Source organism: Chanodichthys erythropterus, chromosome 15 (genome assembly GCF_024489055.1).
Source record: "Chanodichthys erythropterus isolate Z2021 chromosome 15, ASM2448905v1, whole genome shotgun sequence".
NCBI classification, from domain to species: domain Eukaryota; kingdom Metazoa; phylum Chordata; class Actinopteri; order Cypriniformes; family Xenocyprididae; genus Chanodichthys; species Chanodichthys erythropterus.
The window spans coordinates 6,046,353-6,073,281 of NC_090235.1; the positions used below are offsets into that span (position 1 = coordinate 6,046,353).

The following is a 26,929-nucleotide window of genomic DNA, read 5'->3' on the forward strand; positions in this document are numbered from 1 at the left end:
TGTAGCCTAACCACCATTAAAGGGTTAGTTCACCCAAAAATGAAAATTCTGTCATTAATTACTCACCCTCATGTAGTTCCTCACCTGTAAGACCTTCGTTAATCTTCAGAATACAAATTAAGATATTTTTGATGAAATCCGAGAGGTATATTTTCGTTCATAGACAGCAATTTAACCAACACTTTCAGTAGACTAGGGGTGTGTATTGCCAAGAATCTGGCGATACGATACGTACCACAATACAGGGGTTATGGTACGATATATTGCAATACTGGAAGAAAGGATATATAATGCGGCTTATTTTTAAAGAGGATCTAATGTTAGAAAAAAAAGTCATTAAGAACACACCACCATATGCATAAAACCTGACATATATTTTATATATCATTAAAAACGTCATCATTAAAAACGGGACATTTGGACAGCATTTCTCATGAAAAAGTGGATAAGTATTCATAACAGCACAGATCATAATCAGCGAGCATGTTTATAAATAAAGTTGTTTTTTAAATACAGTTTGAGGAAGCTTGGTGGCAGTGACGTTGATCCGTGACTATGGTGTGCTGTAGTCTGTTTATAGCTTACTGTTAGCCTTTTATATCTGACGACTTTATTTAGGCTTCAAAATCTATAAATGTTGTGTTAACTTGTAAAGATTATCTTGATAGGCAAAACGTGTAAGTGTCATAACCCTTTGTCAAACACAGAGCTTATTTTCTGCGATTTTCCAAAAGTCTATGGGAAAAATGCATAGGCTTTCAACCGAGGGAACCCGTGCGCCGCTAACTTCCGGGTTGGCCTACAAACACACGTCATTCCTGAGGTACTCTATATCACTTTGATTATAATGGGATTAAAATCGCAGGGGCCCACGCAATTAAACACGCTACTGACTATAATTTCAATATTTTAATGTGCTAGGTATTGGATTTTGAACCATGGTAAAGATATTTGTAACCAGATTTCACGATTCCTCAAATCATTTTAAATGTTCAGTTTCGCCAAAATATTAAATAAAAAGTAAAATCATAATTAAACCATTTTCTAAGACTTCACAATATAATGCTATCATATATAAACCTACGCTAACATAGGAGAACGCTTATTTCTAAATGTTCAACACGGTTTCAAAATAAAAGTTTATTGCATGTTTTGATAACATGTTCTTGTTAGAGAAATTATAGAGACTACAGCATTTATATCATAAAGATGTGGCCAAATATTAAAGATTAAGTGAACATTAAGTTAATTATTTAATTAAATGTTGCTTGGCCAATATTAATGTACACATTTTGTGTGCTTTTAAGCACAAAATTGGTGATTAAAACATTTCACATGTATATTTGTAAGCAATCATTATAAATAAATAAACTGGAAAGTAGATATTTGTTTTTATCATTTATTGGCAATTAAATCAAAATCTAAATTTCAATAAAAAAAAAAAAATGATTTAATACAAGAAGAGTAGTCTAAAGCACTTAAAGATTAAACTGAACATTCCTTACCTATAAAAGCACCAGTAGGTTTAACTTTATACCCAAGTAGCACTCTTTGCATACCTTTTTAACAACATATTTGCAATTACTTAAAGCCAAATACAAAAAAATGCCACATTTATTTGTGCGATAAGAGAACGATAAGAGAGAGACTTGCTCTTCATCTCACCACTTGTGAACTCCAGATGATGTTGCTTTGTCTGCTGTTACCAGTTCACCACAGCTCTTTCTGTTTGAATTGAGAGCTGTAAGTGTCTGTGACTGCAGTGTTTCAGCATTTCTGCTCATGCTCATGTGAGTGGAAGGCAAAATGGCTTACAGTTGTTCCAAGCCATCACAAATATTTGCTGACAGTTTTAGAACTTCAAAATTTATGAAATGCATTTACTTTAATGCTAAAAAAGATCAAGAAATTTCAAAGATTAAAGATGTACACGAGATAAGAATAAAACTGCATTCATTACACTAACAATGTAAAAAAGCAACAGATCTGTTTTGTACTGTTGCATAAAAAGACTCTTTATTCCCATCTAAATGAATCACACTCCACTCAAGTTCTTGTAAATGGGACAGCTGCACTAAGCTTAAATGGCATTTCCATTTCTTGCTGTAAACTGTCACAATAAAAAAGATTGAACTATATTTATAAAATTCTTGGTTGTAAAAAAAGGGCAATAAATCAGTGCACAGTTTGTGTATCATGCAGCTTTCACTAAAAACTAAAATAAAACCCAATGTTCAAAGAAATTTGGTGAAAGTGAACCATTTAAGAAACCAACACATTAATGTGAGTAAAGCAATAAAATCTATAATGTAAAACTAATGAAAACATTTACTGAAAATGTGTTACATATGTTCATCAGTTAATTCTACTTCTTCTCTTGGGCCTTTTATTGCTTGTTGACCTCAGTCTGACAGTTGCTCTGAAAGTCTCTCCAGCTGTTCGATCTCTTTTGAGACATCTAAAGACAGATGTTACATATTAGGGAGTAATTGAGATTACTTACACATTTCACATACCAAAGATTATTCGTTTAAACTGGTAAAATAGGATGACATTCTCTCTTACCCATCAATTTGATTTTGCTGGTTTGTGACAGTGAGAGTTTCATTGATCTCTTTAGTTCTGATTCAAGAGCATCCTTTATGTACAGCTTTACAAAGAAAAAAGAGAAGATTCTGCTTGACTTTTATCATTGTATAACTAGCTAAATACATGATTGTCTTAATAAATATGATATCAGTACCTTTAATTTTTGTAACTTTTTAAGCACTTCAGTTTTTGCCTTGTTGAACATGTCATGTTTTATCTCATCAACTGTGGTTATTAGCAGTTCTTGCCTTTTCTTCATGGATCCGATTCCAGTCACTGCTGCAGCTTCTAAAATAAGAAACACTGGGTTTTCTTTCTTATGAAGACACAGAACAAGAAAATGTGTTTACAATAAAACTGCTAACAGGGGGAGGGGCCAAGATGGCGTCCGATACAGACAGAGTATTTTGTTGTTAGAGTTTATTCTCGTTTTTCACACCCATTGAACAACTTTACAGACTTTTTAACCCTTGTACAGCGTATAGCATTGAATAATGGAGATGCAAATGTGTAAATTAACAGTCTTCAACCTTTAGAAATAAGTATTTACAAAGGTTATACCAACGACCGAAAGCTGCGCAGTTGAGAGATAGCCTAGCTACTTTTCCCCGTGAGTAGTTTGCTGTAATGGCCGAAAGGAAACGAGGGAAAAATACAGAAAAGGGAAAATCTGGTTCAAGGAAAGATCGTTTTGGTGATCACGCTGAAAATCAAAAAATGGAAGTCATGGAGACGCATTCCTACGCTCGTTGCAGTAGTCCAGATCCCACTCCAATCCCGGGTTCGGAGCCATGCACGCCAGATCCAAAAAAAAGTAAACAAGAGCCATCACTTTCTGATGTACAGAATAACATCGTACAAATACTGGCGGAGAAAATGAATCAAAACACTGAATCCCTACACCAAGAGATCAAACAAAACAGAGAATGCATAAACTCTTTAAAGGAGGCTACCGATTTTCTCTTCAAAGAGATGCAGGATGTTAAGAAAGACGTTGTAACTGTTAAGGAAGTGAACGAAGAACACCAGAAGAGAATATTAGAGCTGGAAGAAAGGGTAAATGAGGCTGAAAGATACCAAAGAAGATGGAATCTAAGGCTTTATGGTCTGACAGAACAAGAAGGAGAGAATGTCAAACAACGAGCGATTGACATATGCCGCGCTGTGGTACCGGAGGCTGCAGATAACTTTCTTCATCACATTGACATTGTACATCGAGTCGGGAGGAAAACTGCAGAGAAAGTTCGACCGGTCATCCTGAGATTTACAGCGAGATCAACCAAGGAGCTTCTATGGAAAAATTCGAAGGGATCAGAATATCTTCATTCCAGAAAGTTAAGGTTTGCAGAGGATCTAACAACGAAAGACAAAGACACTCGCAACAGACTTTGGCCTCAAATTGATGCTGCGCGCAAACAAGGGAAAAAAGCATTTTTTGTTGGTGCTAAAGCTATAATCGACGGCAAAGAAATCCGTGGATAGCCAAATTGATGATGAGGTTTCATGTTTCTTGAAGGAAATATCCTTTATATCTTTTCTAGAAAGTTTCAAAGTAAATGCAACATTACACATTTATTTTTGAGTTGATATAACTTGGGCCTTATATATGCTGAGCATTTGTTTATATGCTGAATATGATGATGAAGGGCTGGTATTTTTGTGTTATTTAATTTTTATTCTTTTACCTACAGTTTTTGTAGGTACATTTTTGGTGTTATACGACACGCGATTATTTAAGTTATTAATGTAAAGGTTGTTCTTGGGTGAACGGAAAGCACTTGTCTTAGTAGCTTATTAAGATAGTATGTCTTTATGTTTATATTCGTTCAATGTTAAGGGCATTCGTGATTTGTTAAAGAGAAAGGCAATTTTTTTTATTTCTTAAAAGATTTAAGGCTGACTTTTATTTTTTACAGGAAATTCATGCAGTAACGTCTGACTTTATTTTTTGGAAAAATCAGTGGGGTAGTGATATTTGGTTGGCATATGGGAGTAATAAATCCGCAGGGGTTGCAGTTTTGAAAGGCAATTATAAAGGGAAAATTCTAAAAAGTAAAGCTCACTCTGGTGGAAGGTGGTTGATTTTGGTTGTAGAAAATGAAAATAATGTTTTAATTTTGGGGAACATCTATGGTGACAATCATACCTTACAAAATCGGCTGTTATTGCAAAATTTTAGGGAAGAAATAATGGATTTCTTAAAAATATACTCTAGAGCACAATTGATTTTAGGTGGTGATTGGAACACCATTAATGATCCTTTTTTGGATTGTTTTCCTCCTCGTATTAGTAGACCATCCCAATACACTGATATATTCAATTTAAACTCCCAATTAAATTGTTGTGATGAATGGAGGCACAGATATCCTGATAAGATAGACTTTACTTGGAGTAATAAAGATAGATCTTTACAATCTAGAATCGACTTTTGGTTGACTTCTGAGGAACTTGGAGGTCAAATTCAAGAGATTGACATTGTGCCTTCTGTCTTCAGTGACCATAAAATGATTCACATAGTTATAAACCTTGGAGATACAAGAACTCGAAGATTCAATTTTAACTATTGGAAATTAAATAATTCACTGCTTGAAGATACTCATTTTAAGGATAAAGTTAAAAGTCTGATAAAGAGATGCTACAATAATGCTAAAATATCAGGCTTATTTGGAATAAATTGGGAAATTATGAAATACGAAATTAGAAAATTTGCAATCTCAAGAAGTAAAGAAATAGCCAAAACCAAAAGAAACAGAGAAAATGTTTTAATTCAAAGTATAACCGACATCTATGATAAACAAGTAGAAAGTGAACAAGATAAAAATATTTTAATAAAATTGCAATTGGAATTAGAACAAATCTATGAATATAAAGCTAAGGGTGCATTCATAAGGTCACGGAGAAAGTGGTTAGAAAAAGGTGAATCCAATTCTAAATATTTTTTCAACCTTGAAAGGAAAAATGGAGATTTTTCTTCCTTAAAGAAACTTAAGATTAATGATTCTCTTACAATGGATCCAAATTTAATATCTAATTATGTTGCAACATTTTATAAAAATTTATATACACAAAATGATAATATAGGTAATACTGCTCTTTTTCTTGATCCACTTAAGAAATATGTTAAAATTATAAATCAAGAATCCAAAATAATTTGTGATCAAGACATCACTCTTAAAGAAATTCAAAAATCTATTGAAAAACTTAAATGTAATAAGGCACCAGGTAATGACGGTCTGACCGGCGAATTTTACCAAGAATTTAAAGAAGATATCTCAAAATTTCTTTTATATGTCTTCAAAGAAATATTGGAAAAAGAAGTAATGTTGCCAACTATGTTACAAGGATTGATTACCCTCATTCCTAAGCCAGGTAAAGACTTACTAAATATAGAGAATTGGAGACCTATAACTTTGATCAATAATGACACTAAATTATTTTCACATATTTTTGCAAAAAGACTAAAGTTAGTTTTAAATGAAATCATAGATGACTCTCAATCTGGCTTCATAAGTGGAAGATATATTGGCAATAATATTCGATTAATACTGGATCTGATTGATTACGATTTTCTTTTAAATGATAATAGTTATATTCTCTTTATAGATTATTATAAAGCATTTGATACTGTAAACCACAACTTTATATTTGATGTTCTTGACTTCTTTGGTTTTGGCAATAACTTTACCCGTGCAGTTCGTACATTATACAATAATTGCAATAGTTCTATTAAACTACCTTTGGGGACCACTCCTAGATTTAATATAGGTAGAGGTGTCAAACAAGGAGACCCATTATCTCCTCTGTTGTTTCTATTGGTCATGCAAGTAATGTATCTACATATTAAAATTAATCCGTTTCAAGGTATTCAGTTGGCCAATAATGTAATTAAATGTTCTCAGTTAGCAGATGATACGGCAATTTTTCTAAAAGACATAAAAGAATTAAAATTGGCTCTAGAATGTCTTAATGAGTTCTATTTAGTATCAGGGCTGTCTATAAATATGAAAAAATGTGAATTATTTGCCTTAAAAGAAAGACCTTGTAACTTGTCAGATTTATGTGGCATTCCAATTAAAGACCATTTTTCTTATTTAGGAATTAAGATCTGCAAAGACCAAAAAGAAAGAGTAAATCTTAATTATACTCCATTAATTAATAAAATTCAAAAGAAATTCAACATTTGGCTAATGAGAGACTTATCCTTAAATGGGAGAGTTTTATTAGCAAAGTCTGAAGGGTTATCTAGATTAGTTTACATGGCAATGGCCATAGATGTTCCAAAACGTATCATTATTGAGATAAACAAAAATATATATAATTTTATTTGGAAAAATAAACATCATTACTTGAATAAAAAAACACTTTGTAATTCACTTAACCAAGGTGGGCTTAATGTACTTGATTTTGAAATATCTAATACTATTTTTAAAATTAAATGGATACAAAATTATATTCGTTCCAAAGATAAATTATGGTATTATATCCCTAATATTATTTTTGCAAAAGTGGGTGGTATTGAATTTCTTCTTAATTGTAATTTTAATATTAACAAACTTCCCATAAAACTTTCAAATTTTCATAAACAAGCACTTTTATCATGGATTCTTGTATACAAACACAACTTCTCCCCTCACAAATGCTTAATTTGGAATAATAAATACATTACACACCAAAATAAATCTTTATTTTTAGTCAATTGGCTTAAAGAAAATATTTTTTTGGTTTCACAACTATTGAATTGTAGTGGTCATTTACTTACTTATTCAGAATTTTTTTTTAAAAAATTCAATTTTTATACCTGCCAGTGAGTTTATGATGGTAATTAATGCTATTCCCTCAGAACTTATAAATTTACTACAAAATAATTTAAATGAAAAACCAAAATTAGATCTTAGTCTTAAACTGGAAGGTATACATTTAAATGACAAAAAATGTAATAATAATTATCTCAGAACAGTGTGCCAAATTTCCACTGTTCCGTTAGCTATTGGATTTTGGAGATCACAATTTCAAGATGTCAATTGGAAAGAGACCTTTACAATTTCCAGACGCTTTTGTATCACCAATAAAATTAGGGAGGTATCATTTAAAATAGTTCATCGCATTTATCCTGTAAAACAGGTAATTTCAAAGTTTTGTAAAGATATTGACCTGAAATGTGTTTTTTGCAAAGAGGGAAATGAGAGTATTGTACATTTATTTTATGATTGTATTTATACAAAACTATTTTGGTGTGATCTGGCTTTTTTTGTGAAAAATAATACTAACATTGAATTACAACTTAAAGTAAAAGATGTTTTATTTTTTTATGAGAATACTGGTGACTTCAAATTTTGGTATATTGTGAATTTACTCATTATATATGGAAAATTCTTTATCCATAAATGTAAATGGGGAGGAAAAAAACCTAATTTTACTCATTTTAAAATAGAATTTGATCACTACTTGTATACATTAAAAGAAACAAAAAATAACAAAGCTAAAAAAACTGTAACTTATTTTAAAGCCTTAAATCTATTCTGTGAATAATTTATAATATCTACTTGTTTATACATGTGACATTTTTGCTACTTTCTCTTCTTTCTTTTTTTTTTTTTTTTCATAATATTTAACTTGATGTATATATAATGTAAAATATGTTATTGCCCTTGTATGTTTATTGTTCAAAATTGCAATAAAAAAATAAAATAAAAAAAAAATAAAATAAAAAATAAAACTGCTAACACTGCTCATCTATATTTAGTACCATCTTGCATCGGTGGCTTGTGAATAAGTGATGATCAAATGATTTAGTAAATCAGGACTCAACAATGAGGATGGCCTGCTAGCCCTGGGTCAGTGCTGGATTGTCTCCATTCTTGAATTTATTGATCAAGTATTCATTTTTATGCATTGCATACTTAAATATTTGGTTCATTATGGTGTTGACACCATGGGAACGCTCCTGCAAGAGCCTGTGTCTAAACACAGCAATCTTAATGGGCAAACATATGAACATGGCGACACTATTAATAGACATCAGAAATGTGCGTCATCAGCATTTTTGTCTTCAGAAACCTTTCTGTTTATTCTGTGTGTATCTGTTCCTGTGTAAAGTAAGTGTGGCCAGTCAAGCCGCCCTTGTAAAGAAAGGGGGCCAGGGGTTTCCCTCAACCACAACTGCCTAGGGGGGAGATCGGATTTGAGAGAGGTGATCTCCTTGAGGGCAGGCAAGAAAAAATAAACAGATGTCACTCCCTTTTACTGTACATACAATGAGCTAGTGATTAGAATAATTGTATTGCAAGCCATATAGGCAACTGTTGATATAAATAGTTAGCAATTTAATTGTAACATTTGATGCTAGCTTACCTTCATAGCAAGAAGACATTTCCTTCTTAATGGTTATTTGGATTGATGAGTAGATCTGCTTCTTTGCATCAACAACGTCTCTTTTGAGTGATGCCTTCAGCTTTGTTTCCTTTCAAAATAGTGGAAAAACACAAAGTAGAAAAGTGTTTGTTTTTTTTTTAAATCAATGTTCCTGCTTACTTCAGTAATTACGATTGGCATTGACTTCAAAGGAAGTAAAGACAGAGAGACTCAGGGTCGCATTAGGACCCCCGAGTGAACTGAACTCACCTCTGTTTTGATGAAGTTCTGAATGTGATGTAATATGGGAGATTCAGGGTAAGCAGAGTCATTCTGGATGATACTGAATTTGTCAATCTGCTCTTGCACTGACTTCCCTGTTGTTCCAGTCACACTGAAGCCAAGAGAAAACATAGTGGTCTCATATTAATCTGGAATTGACAGCATGTTAGCAGTGATTCATTCACTCAACAGATTCATTCAAATCGTGGATTCGTTCAGTAAAAAAACACCCCACTCTGTTGCTCCGAGATACAATGTTCTGCTGTGGCCAGTGTTGGGCATGTTACTTAAAAAATGTAATTAGTTATAGTTACTGGTTACTTCTCACAAAGAGTAACTGAGTTACATCATTATAAAAGTAATTAATTACCTAATTAATTAGTTACTTTAAAAAAAAAAAAATAAAATATGTCAATTAACTTGGACACCCCCAATATTAAATATAAGTCTAAAAATAAATTATTATTATTTGTTTAAGTAGGCCTATGTTATGTTTTAAATTCATCTATTTGATTATGAAAAGTGAACAGCATGAGTAAGATAAGAGGATAAATCATAAGATGCGCAATATATTGGGAGACATGGAGTGGGTCGGACATAATTTTGACTACTTCATTTTGTTTTATTTTGTAGAAAGCCTTTCTTTAAAGTTTCGTTTTGTAAAAATGTTATCTTAATTATAATCAACGTTTTATCAACCAATTGGATTTAATAAATAAGAAGCAAATATTGCAGACAATATAATAATGACATGGAGGCGCCGGCGCGATCATTTGCACATCAACTGACACACACACCAGAGAAAAAACTTTGAAGGTCCTATGGCTGAGAGAGACCCTACTCGGATGAAAACCGCTTCATGAGCTTAATTATAGTAACGCGGCATTTTTGTCAGTAACGGTAATGGCATTGTAACAGGGAAAAAGTAATTTGCTTGATTACTCGTTACTGAAAAATGTAACACCGTCAGTAACGCCGTTTATTTATAATGCCATTATTCCCATCACTGGCTGTGGCTTATTAGCCAAATAGAACAAAAAGAACTATATTCACAATTTTGTGTTTAAAACACTCAATATTAACTTTTTATTTATTGAACTTGTGTATAAATCAATATCACATTTGCGATTATGATGACATTCAGGAAAAACAATGCTCTTCACTTCTCCAATAATCTGTTGTTCTTAAAAGAAAGCAACCTTAGGTTTGTGTTCCAAAGTATTCATGACTTAAGTTCAAAATTTTCACATCTAAGCTCAAAAACAGTTAACCGGTTAAATGGAATAATAAAACAGAACTTACGGGAAAATCAGATTGAAATATTCGTTAATATATTCATGCATGTGTTTGGTCAGTTGCTTGTTCAGATCTAGGATTACATCCCAATTTTTCGACCAGTAGCATCCGCCATTCTTGCACAAAGCTTGAAGGATTTTATGGAATCCTCTTTTATCTATATTCTGACCAAAACATAAATACCAATGCTATTAAAAGGGCAAGACAACGGTGATTCGTTTTGTACAACATTAAAATCACTTACAGGGGATATCATTGCTTTTGTGGAAGCAACACACAATTGCACTGATTCCTCCACTCCCTTTGAGAGACGCTGCTTCAGATCACTATAAATGGTGTCAAAACGACTGTCCAATTCCATCAATGCCTTCTTTAGGTTCTTCTCTAATTCCGTGTAGATTTTGTCTTTTGTCTCAGCCTGAAACATCCACACATCAGCAGTGAATTACAGGATAATCTATATTGGCAGCATTCTGAAGACATGCATATGAAATATCAGCAATTCAGACTCATACCGTTTTCTTGTCTGTATCCAGCTGGACACTTTGGATCAAGGATAAAACTCCTTTTGCTTCATTGACATAATCTCTGGTCAGTTCTCTGTTAATGTTCTTGTTAAGAATCCTCAGATCATCCTGCAGCTTTGGGATTTCTACAGAAGGGTGTGATATTGACTCATTTGTTCAGTGGTCTTGCTTGTAAAATAATTAAATATAAAATATTTACATGTTTAATTTAAATTAATAACAAAACAGTCTTTTACATCATTTATGGATTTTTTTTTTTTTTTTTTTTTTTGCCCTAATAACATAGTTTAGTAAAAAGGAGAGTTTACCTGTTTCGATACTTTCCAAATTTAAATTGGTGTCGAAGAATGCATTGGAGCTTACAGTAAATACTTGAAGAAAAACATTGCTGAATCTTTTCTAAAAAATAAAAAAATAGAGACAAGTAATTAAATAAGAAGAAAATTAGGCATAATCATAATTTATTAAAAATTTTAACAATATAGAAAATACCTTGATTTCAGAATTTTCAAACTTTTCTTTCACCCTTGTCTTGGCATGATCATTTCTATGAAGTATGCACACTTTTTTCTGATCCTGAAAAATTATTTTAAAAAACAACCCATGAACATAACATGTCTAATAATATAGGTCAAATGTGAAATCATTTTCAATGGCTGAATTTTAAAGCTGTATAAAATACTGAATATTATTAGCTGGAGAAGTAAAAACGGCATTATCAACGAAGTAAGTTTTTTTTTTTTACAGAATAATAAATGGACATTTAAAAAAATTATAAAATATTTCAAAATATATTTTTTATATACTTTTAATTTTTCATAATACACTTTAATATATATCAATAGTATATGTGGAATTTCAATGCCCCTTACATTTAACTTCAAAAGTTTCTATTAAAATATACCAATATTTATGTAAAACTTCTGCACTTTAAAACAGATTCTCCTTTCCTCTTAATAAATTATTACATTAATTAAATTTAATTTATAATTCTATGAAAGTTCTCAAGTATACAACCATATTTACTGAGGAATAGCAGTACTTTAGAAACTTTAGAAAGTTCTACCTTAAAGGGTTAGTTCACCCAAAAATGAAAATGATGTCATTATTTACTCACCCTCATGTCGTTCCAAACCCGTAAGTGGAACACAAATTAAGATATTTTTGATAAATCAGTGGTTTGGTGCGTGTATAAAACTGTCAAAGTTACGTGAATTATTGAAGTTAACTTATGACGTAACGAAGCCTTGGTTACTGAAATCATGTGATTTTGGCGCTCTGAACCACTGGTTCGAAACAAATGATTTGTAAAGCTTCGAAGCTTCATGAAACAGTATTTTGAAAAAGGCCATCACTAGATATTATGGAATAAAGTCGCTATTTTGTTATTTTTGGTGCACAAAAAGCATTCTCATTGCTTTATAATATTAAAGGTCCCGTTTTTCGTGGTTTTTTGAAGCTTTGATCGTGTTTATAGTGTGCAATATAACATGTGTTCATGTTTCGCGTGTAAAAAAACACAGTATTTTTCACATAATTTACTTATCTGTATACCGCTGTTTCCACTGTCATAAAAAACAGGCTGATGACTTCCTTGTTCTATGAAGTCCCTCCTTCAGAAATACGCAACGAGTTCTGATTGTGCCAGCGGTTCCTGTGTTGTGATTCGACAGCAGCTTAGCGAACCTTGCCCGGAAAGGTCACGCCTCTTACCATAACGTGGAGATGCACACGCTCAGTGTTATTGTAAACATGTCTTTAATTTTACCCTGTCAATTTGAGCCGGAATCAGACCCGGTGATTGGACTGCGGGATGAAAATAACAGCGACATGGCGACAAACACACTCTACAAACGCAACTCTTGTGTATTCCTGTGGGCGGAGGTTAGTCAAAAAACGTCTTGGGTTACGAGTGTAACCCTTGTTCCCTGAGTAAGGGAACGAGACGCTACGTCAGTGACGTGATGGGAATCCTCTGCATTTTTGTGTTCGTGAAGCACTATTGTATCCAACCAATGAGAGAACGTGACGTCAGAGGCGGGCGACGTCGCGGACCGGAACCTATAAAGCATGCCCAGAAACAAAGAACGCTAGCTTCTGTGATATGTCTGAAGTAAGCGCTCCAGGCATGCTGGAGGTACGGCAACGTGACGTAGCGTCTCGTTCCCTTACTCAGGGAACAAGGGTTACACTCGTAACCCAAGACGTTCCCTTTCGTGGGAACTATCGACGCTACGTCAGTGATGTGATGGGAACGCTGTCCCCACTACGCCGTGCCTCCGAGTGCCTGGCTGCTATCTTGTAACACCAAAGCACCCGGAGTACTACTCACATTAAGATTATAAAATCTGATGAAGGTGTGCTGGGATGACCATCCAGCAGCGCCACAAATATCCGCCAAGGAAACTCCTGACATGTGAGCTCTTGAAGCAGCCATACCTCTAGTTGAGTGTGCCCTAACATCCAAGGGGCATGGACGCCCCAGGGCTTTATACGACAATGAGATGGCCTCAACCACCCATTTACTCATCCTCTGCTTAGACGCTGGGCCCCCTCGACTCGGGGACCCATAACATACAAATAGTTGGTCTGATTTTCTCCACAGGGCAGCTCTGTGAACATAAGCGTCCAATGCCCTCACAGGACACAGCAGATTAAGTTTTTCCTGATCCGGATTAGTGAACGGAGGGGGATAAAAAGCCTCCAAAACGATAGGACCTGGGACCCTAGTGGGGACCTTAGGAATGTAACCAGGCCTTGTATGTAGAAAGGCCTTAACCATGCCTGGTGCAAACTCTAAACATGATGGTGAAACCGAAAGAGCTTGAAGGTCACCTATCCTTTTCAAGGATGAGATGGCCAGTAAAAACAGTCTTCAATGTGAGCATTTTATCTGACACATCTTCCAAAGGTTCAAAGGGCGCCTCAGCCAACCCTTGTAACACAATGGCTAAGTCCCAGGTCAGAGATTTTGGGCGTACTGCAGGCCTCAGCCTCAGTGCGCCACGAAGGAAGCGAACAACTAAGGGGTCTCGACCTACCGAGACACCACCCATAGGAACATGATAGGCTGAAATAGCAGCCACATACACTTTTAATGTGGAGTGAGTTAAGCCTCCTGAAAGCTTTTCTTGGAGGAATTGAAGCACATAGCTGACAGATGAGTGGACCGGGTCCACCCTATGATGACTACACCATGTAGCGAAAACCTTCCACTTATACATATAAAGCTTCCTTGTAGATGGAGCTCTGGACTGAAGGATGGTCTCCACAACCTCGGTTGGGAGACCAGATTCTATGAGCCTTGCCCCCTCAGGGGCCAGGCCCACAGTTTCCACATTTCTGGACGGGGATGTAAAATCATGCCGCCCGCTTGGGACAGGAGATCCTGTCTGACTGGAAGCTCCAGAGGAGAGCCGTGAAGAAGTGATACTAGGTCCGCAAACCATATTCTTGTTGGCCAGAAAGGAGCCACCAATATCAGGTCTGCCCCTTCCTGACGGACTTTGTCCAGAACTCCCGGGAGCAGAGAGACTGGGGGAAAGCATACAAACGTCGCCTCGGCCACGTCTGTATCATGGCATCCAACCCCAGAGGAGCTGGGTGCCTCAGAGAGTACCACAGTGGGCATTGAGTTGACTCCTCTGTGGCAAAGAGATCGACTTCCGCTCGACCGAATGTTTTCCATATGAGCTCCACTACCTCTGAGTGAAGCTTCCATTCCCCCGGACTCGCGCTCTGCCTAGACAGAGCGTCCGCCCCCATATTCAAATACCCCGGAATATACGCCGCCTTTAGCGAGAGTAATTTCCCCTGGGTCCACAGGAGGATGTGACTGACCAGTTTGCATAGTGGCCGAGACCGCAGTCCCCCTTGGTGATTTATGTAGGAGACCACCGTAGTGTTGTCTGTCTGAACCAACACATGGTGGCCCCTCAGGTCGGGGAGGAAGTGCTTCAGAGCCTGAAACACTGCCAGCATCTCCAGCCGATTTATGTGCCAGGAGAGCTGGTGTACCTCCCAGTGACCTTGAGCTGAGCGACCACTCATGATCGCTCCCCAGCCCGTGAGGTACGCATCTGTCGTAAGCATTACGCGACGACATGAAGTTCCCAACACGGGTCCCTGGGACAGGAACCAAGGCTTTTTCCACATGACCAGAGCACGAAGGCACCGCCGCGTGACTTTGATCATGCGAAAAGGATTTCCCCTTGGAGAAAACCCCTTGGTCCTGAGCCACCACTGTAAGGGTCTCATGTGCAGAAGGCCAAAAGTAACAACGTTGGACGCAGCTGCCATCAGACCCAACAGTCTCTGAAACTGTTTTACAGTGAGTGACCGGCCTAACTTCACCCCATTCACGGCCCCAAGAATGGAAGTCACACGAGCGGGAGTCAATTGCGCCTGCATCGCGATGGAATCCCAGATTACCCCAAGATAGTTGGCAACCTGACTCGGAACCAGCACACTTTTCTTGGCGTTGAGCCTCAGCCCAAGCTTCTTCATGTGCGACAACACAACATATCGATGTTGAGCTGCCAGACGTTCTGTTTGAGCTAAAATCAACCAATCGTCGATATAGTTCAGCACGCGGATGCCCTGGAGTCTCAGCGGAGCCAAGGCTGCATCCACGCACTTCGTGAACGTGCGGGGTGATAGTGATAGGCCGAAATGAAGAACCTTGTATTGGTATGCTTCGCCCCCGAAAGCAAACCTGAGGAACTTCCTGTGAGAAGGATGGATGGAAATGTGAAAATATGCGTCCTTCAGATCTATCGCCACAAACCAGTCCTCGGATCTGATCTGTGGAATAATCTGTTTGAGTGTAAGCATCTTGAACTTCAACTTCTTTACAGATTGATTTAGTATACGAAGATCTATGATCGGACGCAACCCCCCATCCTTCTTTGGAACAATGAAGTAGCGGCTGTAAAAGCCCGACATTTTGCTGGGAGAGGGAACCCGTTCTATAGCCCCTTTTTGCAAAAGCGTCGTAACCTCTTGTTCCGTTACCAGAGACTGCTCTGGAGCTACCACTGTGTGAATCACTCCACTGAACCTGGGCGGACGAGAACCGAACTGAATTCTGTAACCCTGTTCTACCATGAGCAGCACCCATTTCGAAATATTCGGAAGAAGTTTCCATTCCCCCAAAAATTCTACTAAGGGAACCAGCCTCTCGAGACTGGTCTCTGGTGTTTTTTGAGCACTTGGCTCGTTTATCTGGCACGGCGCACCGGCAGATAAGCGAATCATGTGCTGGCCGACCCTCCTCGAAGGATCGACGGGTACTGCTGCGCCCTGTCGCACACTGGGTGGCAGGGTTGGCAGAACAGCCCCCTGAGGGCACCGATGGGGAACGATAGATGTTAATCGTCGAACCCCTTCGGAGGGGACTGCTCTCAGAAACCCTGACCCATGACCGTCAGGATTTCTTTTGGGAAGCCTTCCGGGAAATAATGACGGTCCTCAGATCCGCCCTACCCCCAGAAGGCTTCTGCTGTACAGCGCGCACCGGTCCCCAAGCTTTCCGCGGGGGAGCACGGGCGGCCACACTAGCTTTTTGCTGGGACCTGTATCCCGAGGAGCCGGCTATCGGCTGAGGCTGCTCCCGCCCAGCAGCCTCAGGGGGATGAGATTTCCGGGGAAGGAATCTTTGGAACGGCGCTTTCTGTTTTTCTGGCGCATCCATAAGGATATGTTTGTCCTTATCCTTAATATCTGCGAGATTGAGCCACAGATGTCTCTCCGTGGCCACCAGGGCTGCCATAGAGCGGCCTACTGACTTGGCCGTCTCCTTGGTGGCACGGAGAGCTAAATCTGCGGCTTTTCTCAACTCTTGAATCGTTTCAAAAGTAGCTTCCCCAGTCTCCTCAATCTCCCCCAGCAGATCAGCTTGGCAGCCTGCAGTATGGACATTGTGTGCAGACATGCCGCAGCCTGACCCGCTGCCGAATAAGCCTTGCCCACCAGACTCGATGTTTGTTTTAGTGGTTTGGTGGGCAACGTCGGGGATTTCAGGGACGATGCAGACTCGGGCGAGAGATAGCTCGCAAGCATCTCCTCAACCCCGAGGCATCGCCCCATACCCGTGTTGCTTCAGCCCCGTGATATTACTGTACATTGTCGTTTGTGGGCTGAAGACACGGTACTGCACGGGTCTATTCCACGACCTCGACACCTCGGTGTGGAGGTCGGGAAAGAACGGCAGTCCCCGACGCTGGGGTAGTGACCTAGCTGGGAGGAAGCGTTCATCTAGCTTGCTTTTTATTTTTGGAACGCTCTCCTCCACGGGCCAGCTTATTTTCAGTTTTTCCACTGCCCGGGTCACTACCTCCATAAGCTCCTCATGGGCTGGAGATGAGGATGACGGTCCCTCATCACCACCCTCGACACCTTCAACATCAACCTCCTCGGAGGAAGATATATTCAGTGTCGGTGCCTCCCTTTGAGGGGAAGAAACCGCAGCGCGTGCTTCCACCACCAAAGGAGAGACACTAGATCTAGCAGGTAAGGGAAGCGATAAGGCAAAGCCCGTCTCTCCCCCCTCTGCTAGATCCATTTGTGAACCCCACGAGTGCAGCCTTCGCTGTGCCTCGGCAGCAGCGGGACCAGACCCGTGGGGAACACTCGCCGCGGCGCCCTCCTCAAAGAGCGCCCGGCGTGAGCGCAGCGCCCTGAGAGTGAGCCGCTCACAGTGCACACAGACAGCCCCCTCAAGAGCTGCCTGTGCGTGCTCAACTCCCAGGCATTTCACACACATCTCGTGTGTATCTCCCTCCACGATGAATCGCGGGCAAGGAGGTGCACACTTAGTGAAACGCTGGCTTTTCTCCGTCATTTTCTTTATATATATATATATATATATATATATATATATATATATATATATGTCTTTTATGTGTCTTATTTCACTTGTTAGAAACTCTTGTCCTCAGACGAAGAGATCACTTTCTGGCGAGATGGTAGACAGACAACAGTAAATAAGACAGACAAGATACAAATAGCGCTTACTGAAGACAACAGAAGCTAGCGTTCTTTGTTTCTGGGCATGCTTTATAGGTTCCGGTCCGCGACGTCGCCCGCCTCTGACGTCACATTCTCTCATTGGTTGGATACAATAGTGCTTCACGAACACAAAAATGCAGAGGATTCCCATCACGTCACTGACGTAGCGTCGATAGTTCCCACGAAAGGGAACTGTTTTAGTGACATCATTAAAGAAGGAAGTAGAGGGATGTAGTCCAAACTGGCCGTTCGATGTAGGCGACTTCTGTTAAATAAAATATCTCGCTTGGCATTGAACTTTGAGCTTTAAAATTTTACAGATTTTATTTATACTCTAACAACAACATTACACACTAACTAAAGTTTGAAACATGGGATCACGAAGAACGGGACCTTTAAGGTTGAACCACTGTAGTCACATGAATGTTTTAAATATGTTTTTAGTAGCTTTATGGGCATTGAAAGAGGGAGTGCTATTGCTGCCGATGCAGGCCTCACTGACAGGCCCATCGGATTTTATCAAAAATATCTTAATTTGTGTTCCGAAGATGAACAAAGGTCTTACGGGTGTAGAACGACATGAGGGTGAGTAATTAATGACAGAATTTTCATTTTTGGGTGAACAAACCCTTCAATGCAGTTCTTATCAGAACAGAATATCTTATCAATGTGAACAAAAGGGGAAAATATATGCTACTACAATTAAATATTCCAAACCTTGTCTTCTAAATTGTGGTCTACTGTAAGCCGTTCAGCCCTAAAAAAGACAGATTAAAAGTCACAAAGTGTTTTTTTGAAATTCTACAAGATGTACAAGATTACTATGAAAGAGAAAGCCATTGTCAGTTATTTGGTTTTGTTCACTCTTAGTTTTCACCATATGGATATTTTCACCTTAGTCATCATGGTTGTTAATTTGATTCATCACTCAGTTCAGGTGTGTGTCTTTGTGTTCAGGTGTTTATATCTCATTATCCTCACACTATTTAAGTTCAGTTCTATTTGTGTTCATGGTCGGGTCTCATTTATGTTGGCATCAGGTGTACATCTACAGTTGTGTTTCTACCGCTGTTGGATTACTCTGAATTATTAAAGACTTACTTTTCATCTTCTTCTTCATCATCCATCTGTTATCTCCACACAACCGTGTTACAGCTGTATGTAACGTAAATCATTTTGCAAATGCACATCAACAACTTAAACTGAATTAGTCCAATCTCAAAAGGCATGTCAGCAATTCTGATACCAAAAAAAAACTGAATGACCAAACTGGTTGGCAAAAAAAGTGTGACCCATTCTTAGATTCTTTTTTGCCGTTTACATAAGGTATCTGTCACAGAGACTATTTCAGTTATATCTGGACATATCGTGCGAACATTTTATGCATAATATAAAAAAAAAATAATACTGTTATTACTCACAGCACCTTTAATGACAAAGAAATTCTAATTATAACCTTATATAGGCTGCTGGATTGATATCATCAGTCTTTGTGCAGATGAAGTTGATGCTTTTGCATTCTCCTCCTGGTCCCAGTTCTTCAACGCAGTGCTTTAAAATCCCCCAGGGGTCTTTGTCAGTGACTGCTCGATTGATAGAACTAATAATCCACACAGAAGAGCAATCTCTCAGTTTCTACAGGAGTTAAAATAGTGAGTTAGATTACATGTCATTAGTAGCATAATGTATAATTATGTGTTTCTATAATGTATACTTATTTTTTATTTGTTTTAAAGTGTAGTAATATATTTACAGATTTCCACATATCATCTCTAATCTTATTGCAGTCTCCAGTCCCAGGAAGATCAACAAGCACAATGTGTTCCAGAAGTTCACGACAATCTGGAATCTTGATCGTCACACTCTTCACAAGCGGCCAGTACCAGCCACCAGGACTCGACTGACTTCTCAGTATGTAACATGCAATGTCATTGGCAAATTCAGAGACCTGTTGAGAAAATAAATAAAGATGAGAAACACATTCAAAATGCACTATTATTTGTATTATTATTGTTACTACAGTTGTTGTTTTATGAAACATTAAAGGGTTAGTTTACCCAAAAATGAAAATTTTGTCATTTATTACTCACCCTCATGTCGTTCTACACCCGTAAGACCTTCGTTCATCTTCGGAACACAAAGTAAGATATTTTTGATGGAATCCGATGGCTTAGTGAGGTCAATGTCACTGAACCTCTCAAGATCCAGAAAGGTACTCAAAACATATTTAAAACAGTTCATGTGACTACAGTGGTTCGACGTTAATATTATAAAGTGACAAGATACTTTTTGTGTGCCAAAAAAAAAACAAAATAGCGACTTTTCAACAATATCTAGCGATGGCAGATTTCAAAACACTGCTTCGAAGCTTTACGAATCTTTTGTTTCGAATCAGTGATTCGGATTGCGTATCAACTGCCAAACTGCTGTAATCACTTGACTTTGGCGCTCTGAACAACTGATTTGAAACAAAAGATTCCTAAAGCTTCAAAGCAGAGTTTTGAAATCGACCATCACTAGGTATTGTTGAAAAAAGTCATTATTTAGTTTTTTTGGCTCACAAAAAATATTCTTGTCGCTTTATAATATTAAGGTAGAGCCGCTGAACTCACACGAACTGTTTCAAATATGTTTTGAGTACATTTCTGGATCTTGAGAAGTTCGGTGACATAGCTGTCAATAGAGCTTGGCCTCACTGAGTCATCGGATTTCATCAAAAATATCTTAATTTGTGTTCCGAAGATGAACGGGGTGTGTCTTATGGGTGTGAAATGACATGAGGATATGACGTAAATAATGACATCATTTTATTTTTGGGTGAACTAACCCTTAAAAATGTTATATATAGTGTCCTAAAAACTTACATCACTTTTTGAGATTGTTTTCATATTGTCCTCATTAGTGGACAAAAAGGTTTTAATCTCAGCATATTTTTCAACATTCTTGAGCTCGTCTAATGTTTTTTTATCTGCATCAGCTCCATACAGCGCAGTGATCTTTTCTTCAGCAACTTCAACCAAGTTGTCATTCATGTCCTCCTCACTGTCACTTGTCCTCGCCTCTGATAAAACTGTGAAAAGATCTTTGAGCTCTTTCTCCCAATCCTGCAGAGGTACATGAAATAAGACTTTATGTCCCTCCCTCCAGTCTGATTTATTTGCATTTTTATTAAGAAATCATATTAAAGCCATAGTAAGATAAATGAAGAAACCTCTTCAGAGACGAGATGAATCTCTGCTATGTAGTTGGAGTCAGTCAGATTGGCTTCCACCTGAATAACAACAGGTGTACAGGCACCAAAACAACCAGATGGCAGAAGATTCTTTTTACCCAAGACTGCACTTAATAAAGAGCTCTTCCCTTCACCTGATTTTCCAAAACTCCCAATGGTTGCCTTCTTCCTGCTGACATTATTCATTTTATTTATCTTTGATATTATGTCTCTGTGCATAATGATTGTGTGGACTAAGTTGTCAGTGACTCTTTTCATGATTTGCTTTGCCTTCAACATGATCTCCATATCTGCACAATGAAGAAGAGAATCACAATGGGGATTATTTAAAGCACAGATTAAATAAAGAAATGTGTGCAGATCTTCTAGGCAACCAAGTGATTAGTTACTAGTTCCAGATTAAGGATAGACAGATTTTAATTACCTGTTATCAGCGGTGACTCTACACTCGAGTCAGATGATTTGTTATCACGCTTTCTTTTAGTACCTATGAGAGAATTAATTCCACTCATTATATCTCCTTAATCACTGATTGTAAAGCAAACACAGAATCTTTTTATATATATATATATATATACATATATATATATATATATATATATATATATATATATATATATATAAACTTTTTTTTTTTTTAGAAACTTTTATTCTTGTCTTGCCATTGTGAGATCAACAGAAAGTCCTGGAGGGGAAAAACATACACTGGGATCAAACACATTGTCTAGATTTGTTTTTGACCAACTTTATGTACCCCACTGTTAACATGCTGCTTTTTATATCAGACATAGAACATTATTTAGCCTAAATTTATTCTTCATAGATTTTATCTTTATGATTCTTTATTCAATTTACAGCTACAACTTACAAAGGAGACCTGTGATGACTCATTAAACATTTTGCTTTATTAGTTAATAAATTAGACATTAACTAACAGTTACATTTTACAATTTTAAAACTCTCTCAAGCTGCCTGCATCGCCACCTAGCGGTTTCTCAGCGCTTCTCCTACCGCCATCTGGCGGCCCTACAAGAGCTGTTTCCTGCGGTTTAAACCACCTAAAAGAGCTGTTTCTCTTCTAGGCAACTGAGTGATTAGTTACTAGTTCCAGATTAAGGATAGACAGATTTTACTTACCTGTTGTCTGAGGTGATTCTACACTCGAGTCAGATGATTTGTTATTACGCTTTCTTTTAGTACCTATGAGATAAATCATTCCACTCATTTTATTTTCCTCAGTCACTGATTGTAGAGCAAACACAGAATCTTTTTTTTTTTTTTTTAAACTTTTATACCTCGTCTTGCCATTGTGAGATCAACAGAAAGTCCTGGAAGGGAAAAAACCTACAATGGGATCAAACACATTGTCTAGATTTGTTTTTAACCAACTTTATGTACCCCACTGTTAACATGCTGCTTTTTATATCAGAAATAGAACATAATTTAGCCTTTATTTATTATTTATATATTTTATCTAGTTATAGTGCAAGGATTCTTTATTCAATTTACAGCTACAAGAGAGACCTGTGATGACATTTTTTTGTTTACATTTATTTATTTCATTACAGATGTAGCATCATTAACACAACTTAACCCTAAACTAGTTAATAAATTACACATTAACTAACAGTTACGTTTTAAAATTTTTGGCCAAATTAATGAGAACTATTACAATTTGAGAGAAGTGTTACCTTGTATTTCTCAGGATAATGTCTGTGGAACAAGACACTGCCGTCAATTGAGCGATCAAGTTGAGCTCTGAACTCTGACTCGAAGAGTTCTGATGTTAGATCTGCCTGTACAGACTCAGCTTTTGGGTATGGTCTTCTTCTGATATGAAATGAAACACATTGTGTGCTGAGCAAGGAAAACATTTAAAAAATTAATGATTCTGAAGTTTTATTTGACTTCATACTGAACTAAATTTATTAGGGCCCGAGCACCAATGGTGTGGACCCTATTGTAATTGCTCATTCAATTATTCTACTCTGAAAGTAATCGCATTTTTTAGGGCCTAAACATGCTCGAAAACGTATGAAACTTTGCGCACACATCAGAAGTGGTGAAAATTTATGTCTGATAAGGGTCTCAGAATTAGGTGTGGCAAAATGGCTCGATAGCACTACCTACAATATTTCAATTAAGCGCCCTTCACACTACGATATTTAGTAGACACATGTAACAGCCCAATCCCTACAAAAAAGTCCCTGGGTGCAAAATCTGAAAACCCAACAGGAAGTGAGAAATTTTTAATTTTCTCTGCAAAATTTTAGCTGTTTTTGCCATTTCCAGATATTGTACTTTAATGAACTGCTCCTAGAGCTTTAATCAGATCAACATCATATTTGGCCAGTGTAATCTAAAGGCCTTTGCAACAATAAATTGCGAAGATCTAGAGTTTTCCTTAGAGGGCGTGTCTGTGACGCCCTGACAAATTTCGATGTTTCGCCATGAAACAGTTAGTTGTTGTAACTTGGGTATACAATGTCCGATCTGCCCCAAACTTCACGTTTTATTAGAGTCCTGGCCTGAAGACATCTACATGTCAATATTCAGTTACAGTTATAGCACCACCTGAGGGCAACAGGATTAACTCCTCATAGAGATTTAACCAGATCAACATCATATTTGGTCAGTCTAATCTTAAGGCCTTAGTGATGATAAATATCATATCAAAGATTTTGAGTTCCCTTTCGATACTTCACTTGTACTGCGGATGCGGAAAAACTCCTTTTTCTCCGATTCACTGAAGTCTTTTACAGTAACGCAGTGTAACTGCACGTCTATTGGTTCGAGTAGTGTAACTTTTTTAAACCAATGACGACACAGCAGAACCACGCAAGCCTATGGCGATGCAGCGCACAAGAGCCTGCCAAAATGGCCAGAAGATCTGGCTATATAAGCGAGCATCTCGCCATAGGAAATCAGATCTGTCTCCTTCAGCGATGACAATACTTCTCTTCACTGAACACCGAGACTGAATGCCTTCGCCTTCTCTCGCCTAGCTACAGATCAAGTTCACTTCTCGCCATTAACGGGGCTTCGCGGTGGACCAGCTGAGACTCGCCGACTGCCTGCAGTGTCACCCTCGCAGACTACCTTCTCTCGAGCTGCCTGCACCGCCACCTAGTGGTTTCTTAGCGCTTCCCCTACCGCCATCTGGCGGCCCTAAAAGAGCTGTTTCTCTGCCGATTTCACTGTGATTGCAGCATTGTTCGCTCCCCTGCAACCGGATGATGGGCATGGTGAGTATGTTTTCTGCCTGGGCAAGCCCCACACAGAAGCTGCGCTCTCCAGGACTTCGTGTTCTCACTGCGAGAACATGAGTCTTTCCTCTCTGCGCTCGCGGATCACTTTCTTTTCAGAAAGCGGTCCCACCCCCGCGCCCTCCCGTTCCCTTCCTCCCAGGAGCCTGCAAGGAAGAAACAGCGGGGCAAAGGGTCTCAGCGTATGGATATGAGTGAGCTCACGCCGGCTCAGCCCCCACCTACCTCACTCTCTCCACAGAGAGAGCTGTCCCCCGCTGGCCCCAATGCCTCCGAAATCCTCCTGATCAGTCAGGAAGGAAGAGGATGGGGCATTGTCCCGCTGTGGCTGGACCACCCCCAAAGCTGCCTCGTTTAAGTCTCCCGCCACCCGGAAGTGAAAGGGTGTCAGAGAAAAGATGTTTGTTGTATGCGCTGGGCCCACAAATGTTGCGTCCACAGCAACCGCCGTTCTCATGGTGAGAAAAATAAACATACATTTTCAAAAAGCAAATTTCCTCTTCCACCCATCACGGTTCACAGGCCCCAATTCAGCAGTCTGTCACCCAACTTAGGCCATCTCCGGAGTCTCAAGCTGGGTTCTGGGGATAAAATATCAAGGTTACGCCCTGCAGTTCGCCTGGAGACCCCCGCATTTCAGTGGGGTGGTCTCCACTTTAGTAAAAACGGATGACGCGCATGTCCTCCGTGCCGAAGTGATGGCTCTGATAGAAAAGGGAGCCATAGAAATGGTCCCTCCGTCCGAGAGAGAGTCAGGTTTTTACAGCCGGTATTTCCTCATTCCCAAGAGAGGTGGTGGCTTCAGGCCAGTTCAGGATGTTAAAGGTGATAGAGAGGATTTTTTCGTCGACTGAGAATCCAAAGACTGTTAGTGAGTTTTTGAAATGGAACGCCTCCCAAAACTCGTGCACGAGTATTGGAACACGCAGCCACAGCTGCGCTCGTCTCTCACAAGGAACGTCACGGCAGTGATTGACAAGCAGAGACTCTCGCGATGGCCTAAATTGCCCCATAGGAGTACGAGCCGATTCCACTAGAGGAATGGCCTCTTTTTGGGCATGGTCTTGTGGTGTCTCCATTAAAGACATCTGTGAGGCGGCTGGCTGGTCCTCGCCGTCCACATTTGTCAGGTTTTATAACTTTGACGTTCTAGCTTTACACGCCCAGGTCCTCTCGGCATGACTGGACGGCCGCCTCTCAGCCCGTCAGCAGCGCTGTAGTAATGTGTAAATGTGGGGGTGTGACAGCTTTGCCTCCCAACTTATCCTCCAGGCCCCCATTACCACATAATAGGGTTATGAACGTGTCCGACGGGTTACGGCCTGTCCGTGGCGGCCTGACAAAGTTTGCTGTTTTGCTATGAAACAGCATTTGATTAGTTTGGAACAGACTGGACATTGTATACATAAGTTACAACAACTTCCTGTTTTGTGGCATTAATCGCATACATTAGCACTACCATGCCTACCCGGGTGGGGTGAGTTATTCTCACATTCAGTTCACCACATTCGTGCTTGCTATGCACCCTCACGGCCTATTCTATGGTGACTGGTTGGCATACCCTTGTTCCCCTTAATGGATTCTTACTCAACAGCAATGAACATACCGGGACTATATAATGCATGTCTTTTAATTTATTATTTCTTGCAGAGGAAAAAGCTAAATACACTATGTCAGGATGTAATCTGGGAAATCTGTGAATCAGAATGTACAATCACAGATAAAGCTTACCCTATCCGTCATCTGTGTAAACGTGTCTCTAGGAAATGTCAGGTGTATCTTAAGGCTTGAATCTGAAGTGCTGCTTTCCTCTTTCTACTGCTCGTTGAGATGTTTGTGTGCTCTTCTCTCAAGATTAAAGGAAGTGGGAGCTACAAAACACTTCCTCTTATGCTGTCAGTGTAAGTGAGGTGCTGACACACATACCTGCCCTAATCTAGCACACATATCTGCAATTACAAAGTGTTATACTAGCTGTGTCAATGCATTTCCTGTTTCCTGTATCAGTGCACTTGCTGTTTGCGAAGGTAATGCAATTGAAATACATATTTTTCCCTCCTTTTTTATTGTACATTTTATCAGATTTCTTTCTAAGCATCTCACTCCTAACTCTCTACAATTTAATTTGACAGTGTCACACACACACACACACACACACACACACACACACACAGTGTGTGATGTCTTTTGCACCCTGAGCCGAAAGTTATATTTTACAGGATGTGGTACATATGTCAGCTTACAGGATGTGTGCATGTGCTATAAAATCTATGACTGTGGCCACCAGTTTCTCCTTTTCTTCCTGTTTTTATAATTTAGACCTTTATTTAGTAGTTCAGAAGAAAACACTTAATTTCTCTTGTTATAGACATAAATGC

At 38.6% G+C, this 26,929-nt stretch overlaps 1 protein-coding gene across 7 annotated transcripts; it reads right to left on the bottom strand.

Moving 5' to 3' along the window:
- Positions 1-1,394: 1,394 nt before the first annotated feature.
- On the bottom strand, positions 1,395-26,404 carry LOC137001976 (nuclear GTPase SLIP-GC-like). 7 transcript variants are annotated; one of them, XM_067361359.1, is made up of 20 exons: positions 26,283-26,404; positions 22,977-23,115; positions 22,581-22,613; positions 22,423-22,485; positions 21,710-21,772; positions 21,265-21,575; positions 20,918-21,157; positions 19,807-20,001; positions 19,510-19,688; positions 18,771-18,810; positions 11,538-11,621; positions 11,354-11,444; positions 11,034-11,170; positions 10,763-10,936; positions 10,525-10,682; positions 9,211-9,334; positions 8,941-9,049; positions 2,744-2,877; positions 2,566-2,650; positions 1,395-2,458 (listed from the first exon to the last, which is right to left on the bottom strand). In XM_067361359.1, exons 3-20 carry the CDS (start codon positions 22,591-22,593, stop codon positions 2,403-2,405), a joined length of 2,256 nt encoding a protein of 751 aa, XP_067217460.1. In that variant the 5' UTR covers positions 22,594-22,613; positions 22,977-23,115; positions 26,283-26,404; the 3' UTR covers positions 1,395-2,402. The 7 variants fall into 7 exon arrangements, 6 of the variants coding, with proteins under 6 accessions (XP_067217460.1, XP_067217459.1, XP_067217462.1 ...); XM_067361358.1 differs by having other exon boundaries at positions 22,581-22,629; XM_067361361.1 differs by having other exon boundaries at positions 22,581-22,629; positions 22,977-23,112; positions 26,283-26,391.
- Between the last annotated feature and the right edge of the window lie 525 nt (positions 26,405-26,929).

Coding starts and splice junctions, on each gene's coding strand:
- LOC137001976 (XM_067361359.1), bottom strand. Junction 20,002..20,917: donor AAACAATCTCAAAAAGTGAT/GTAAGTTTTTAG, acceptor TTTTCTCAACAG/GTCTCTGAATTTGCCAATGA. Junction 11,445..11,537: donor TTGAAAATTCTGAAATCAAG/GTATTTTCTATA, acceptor TTTATTTTTTAG/AAAAGATTCAGCAATGTTTT.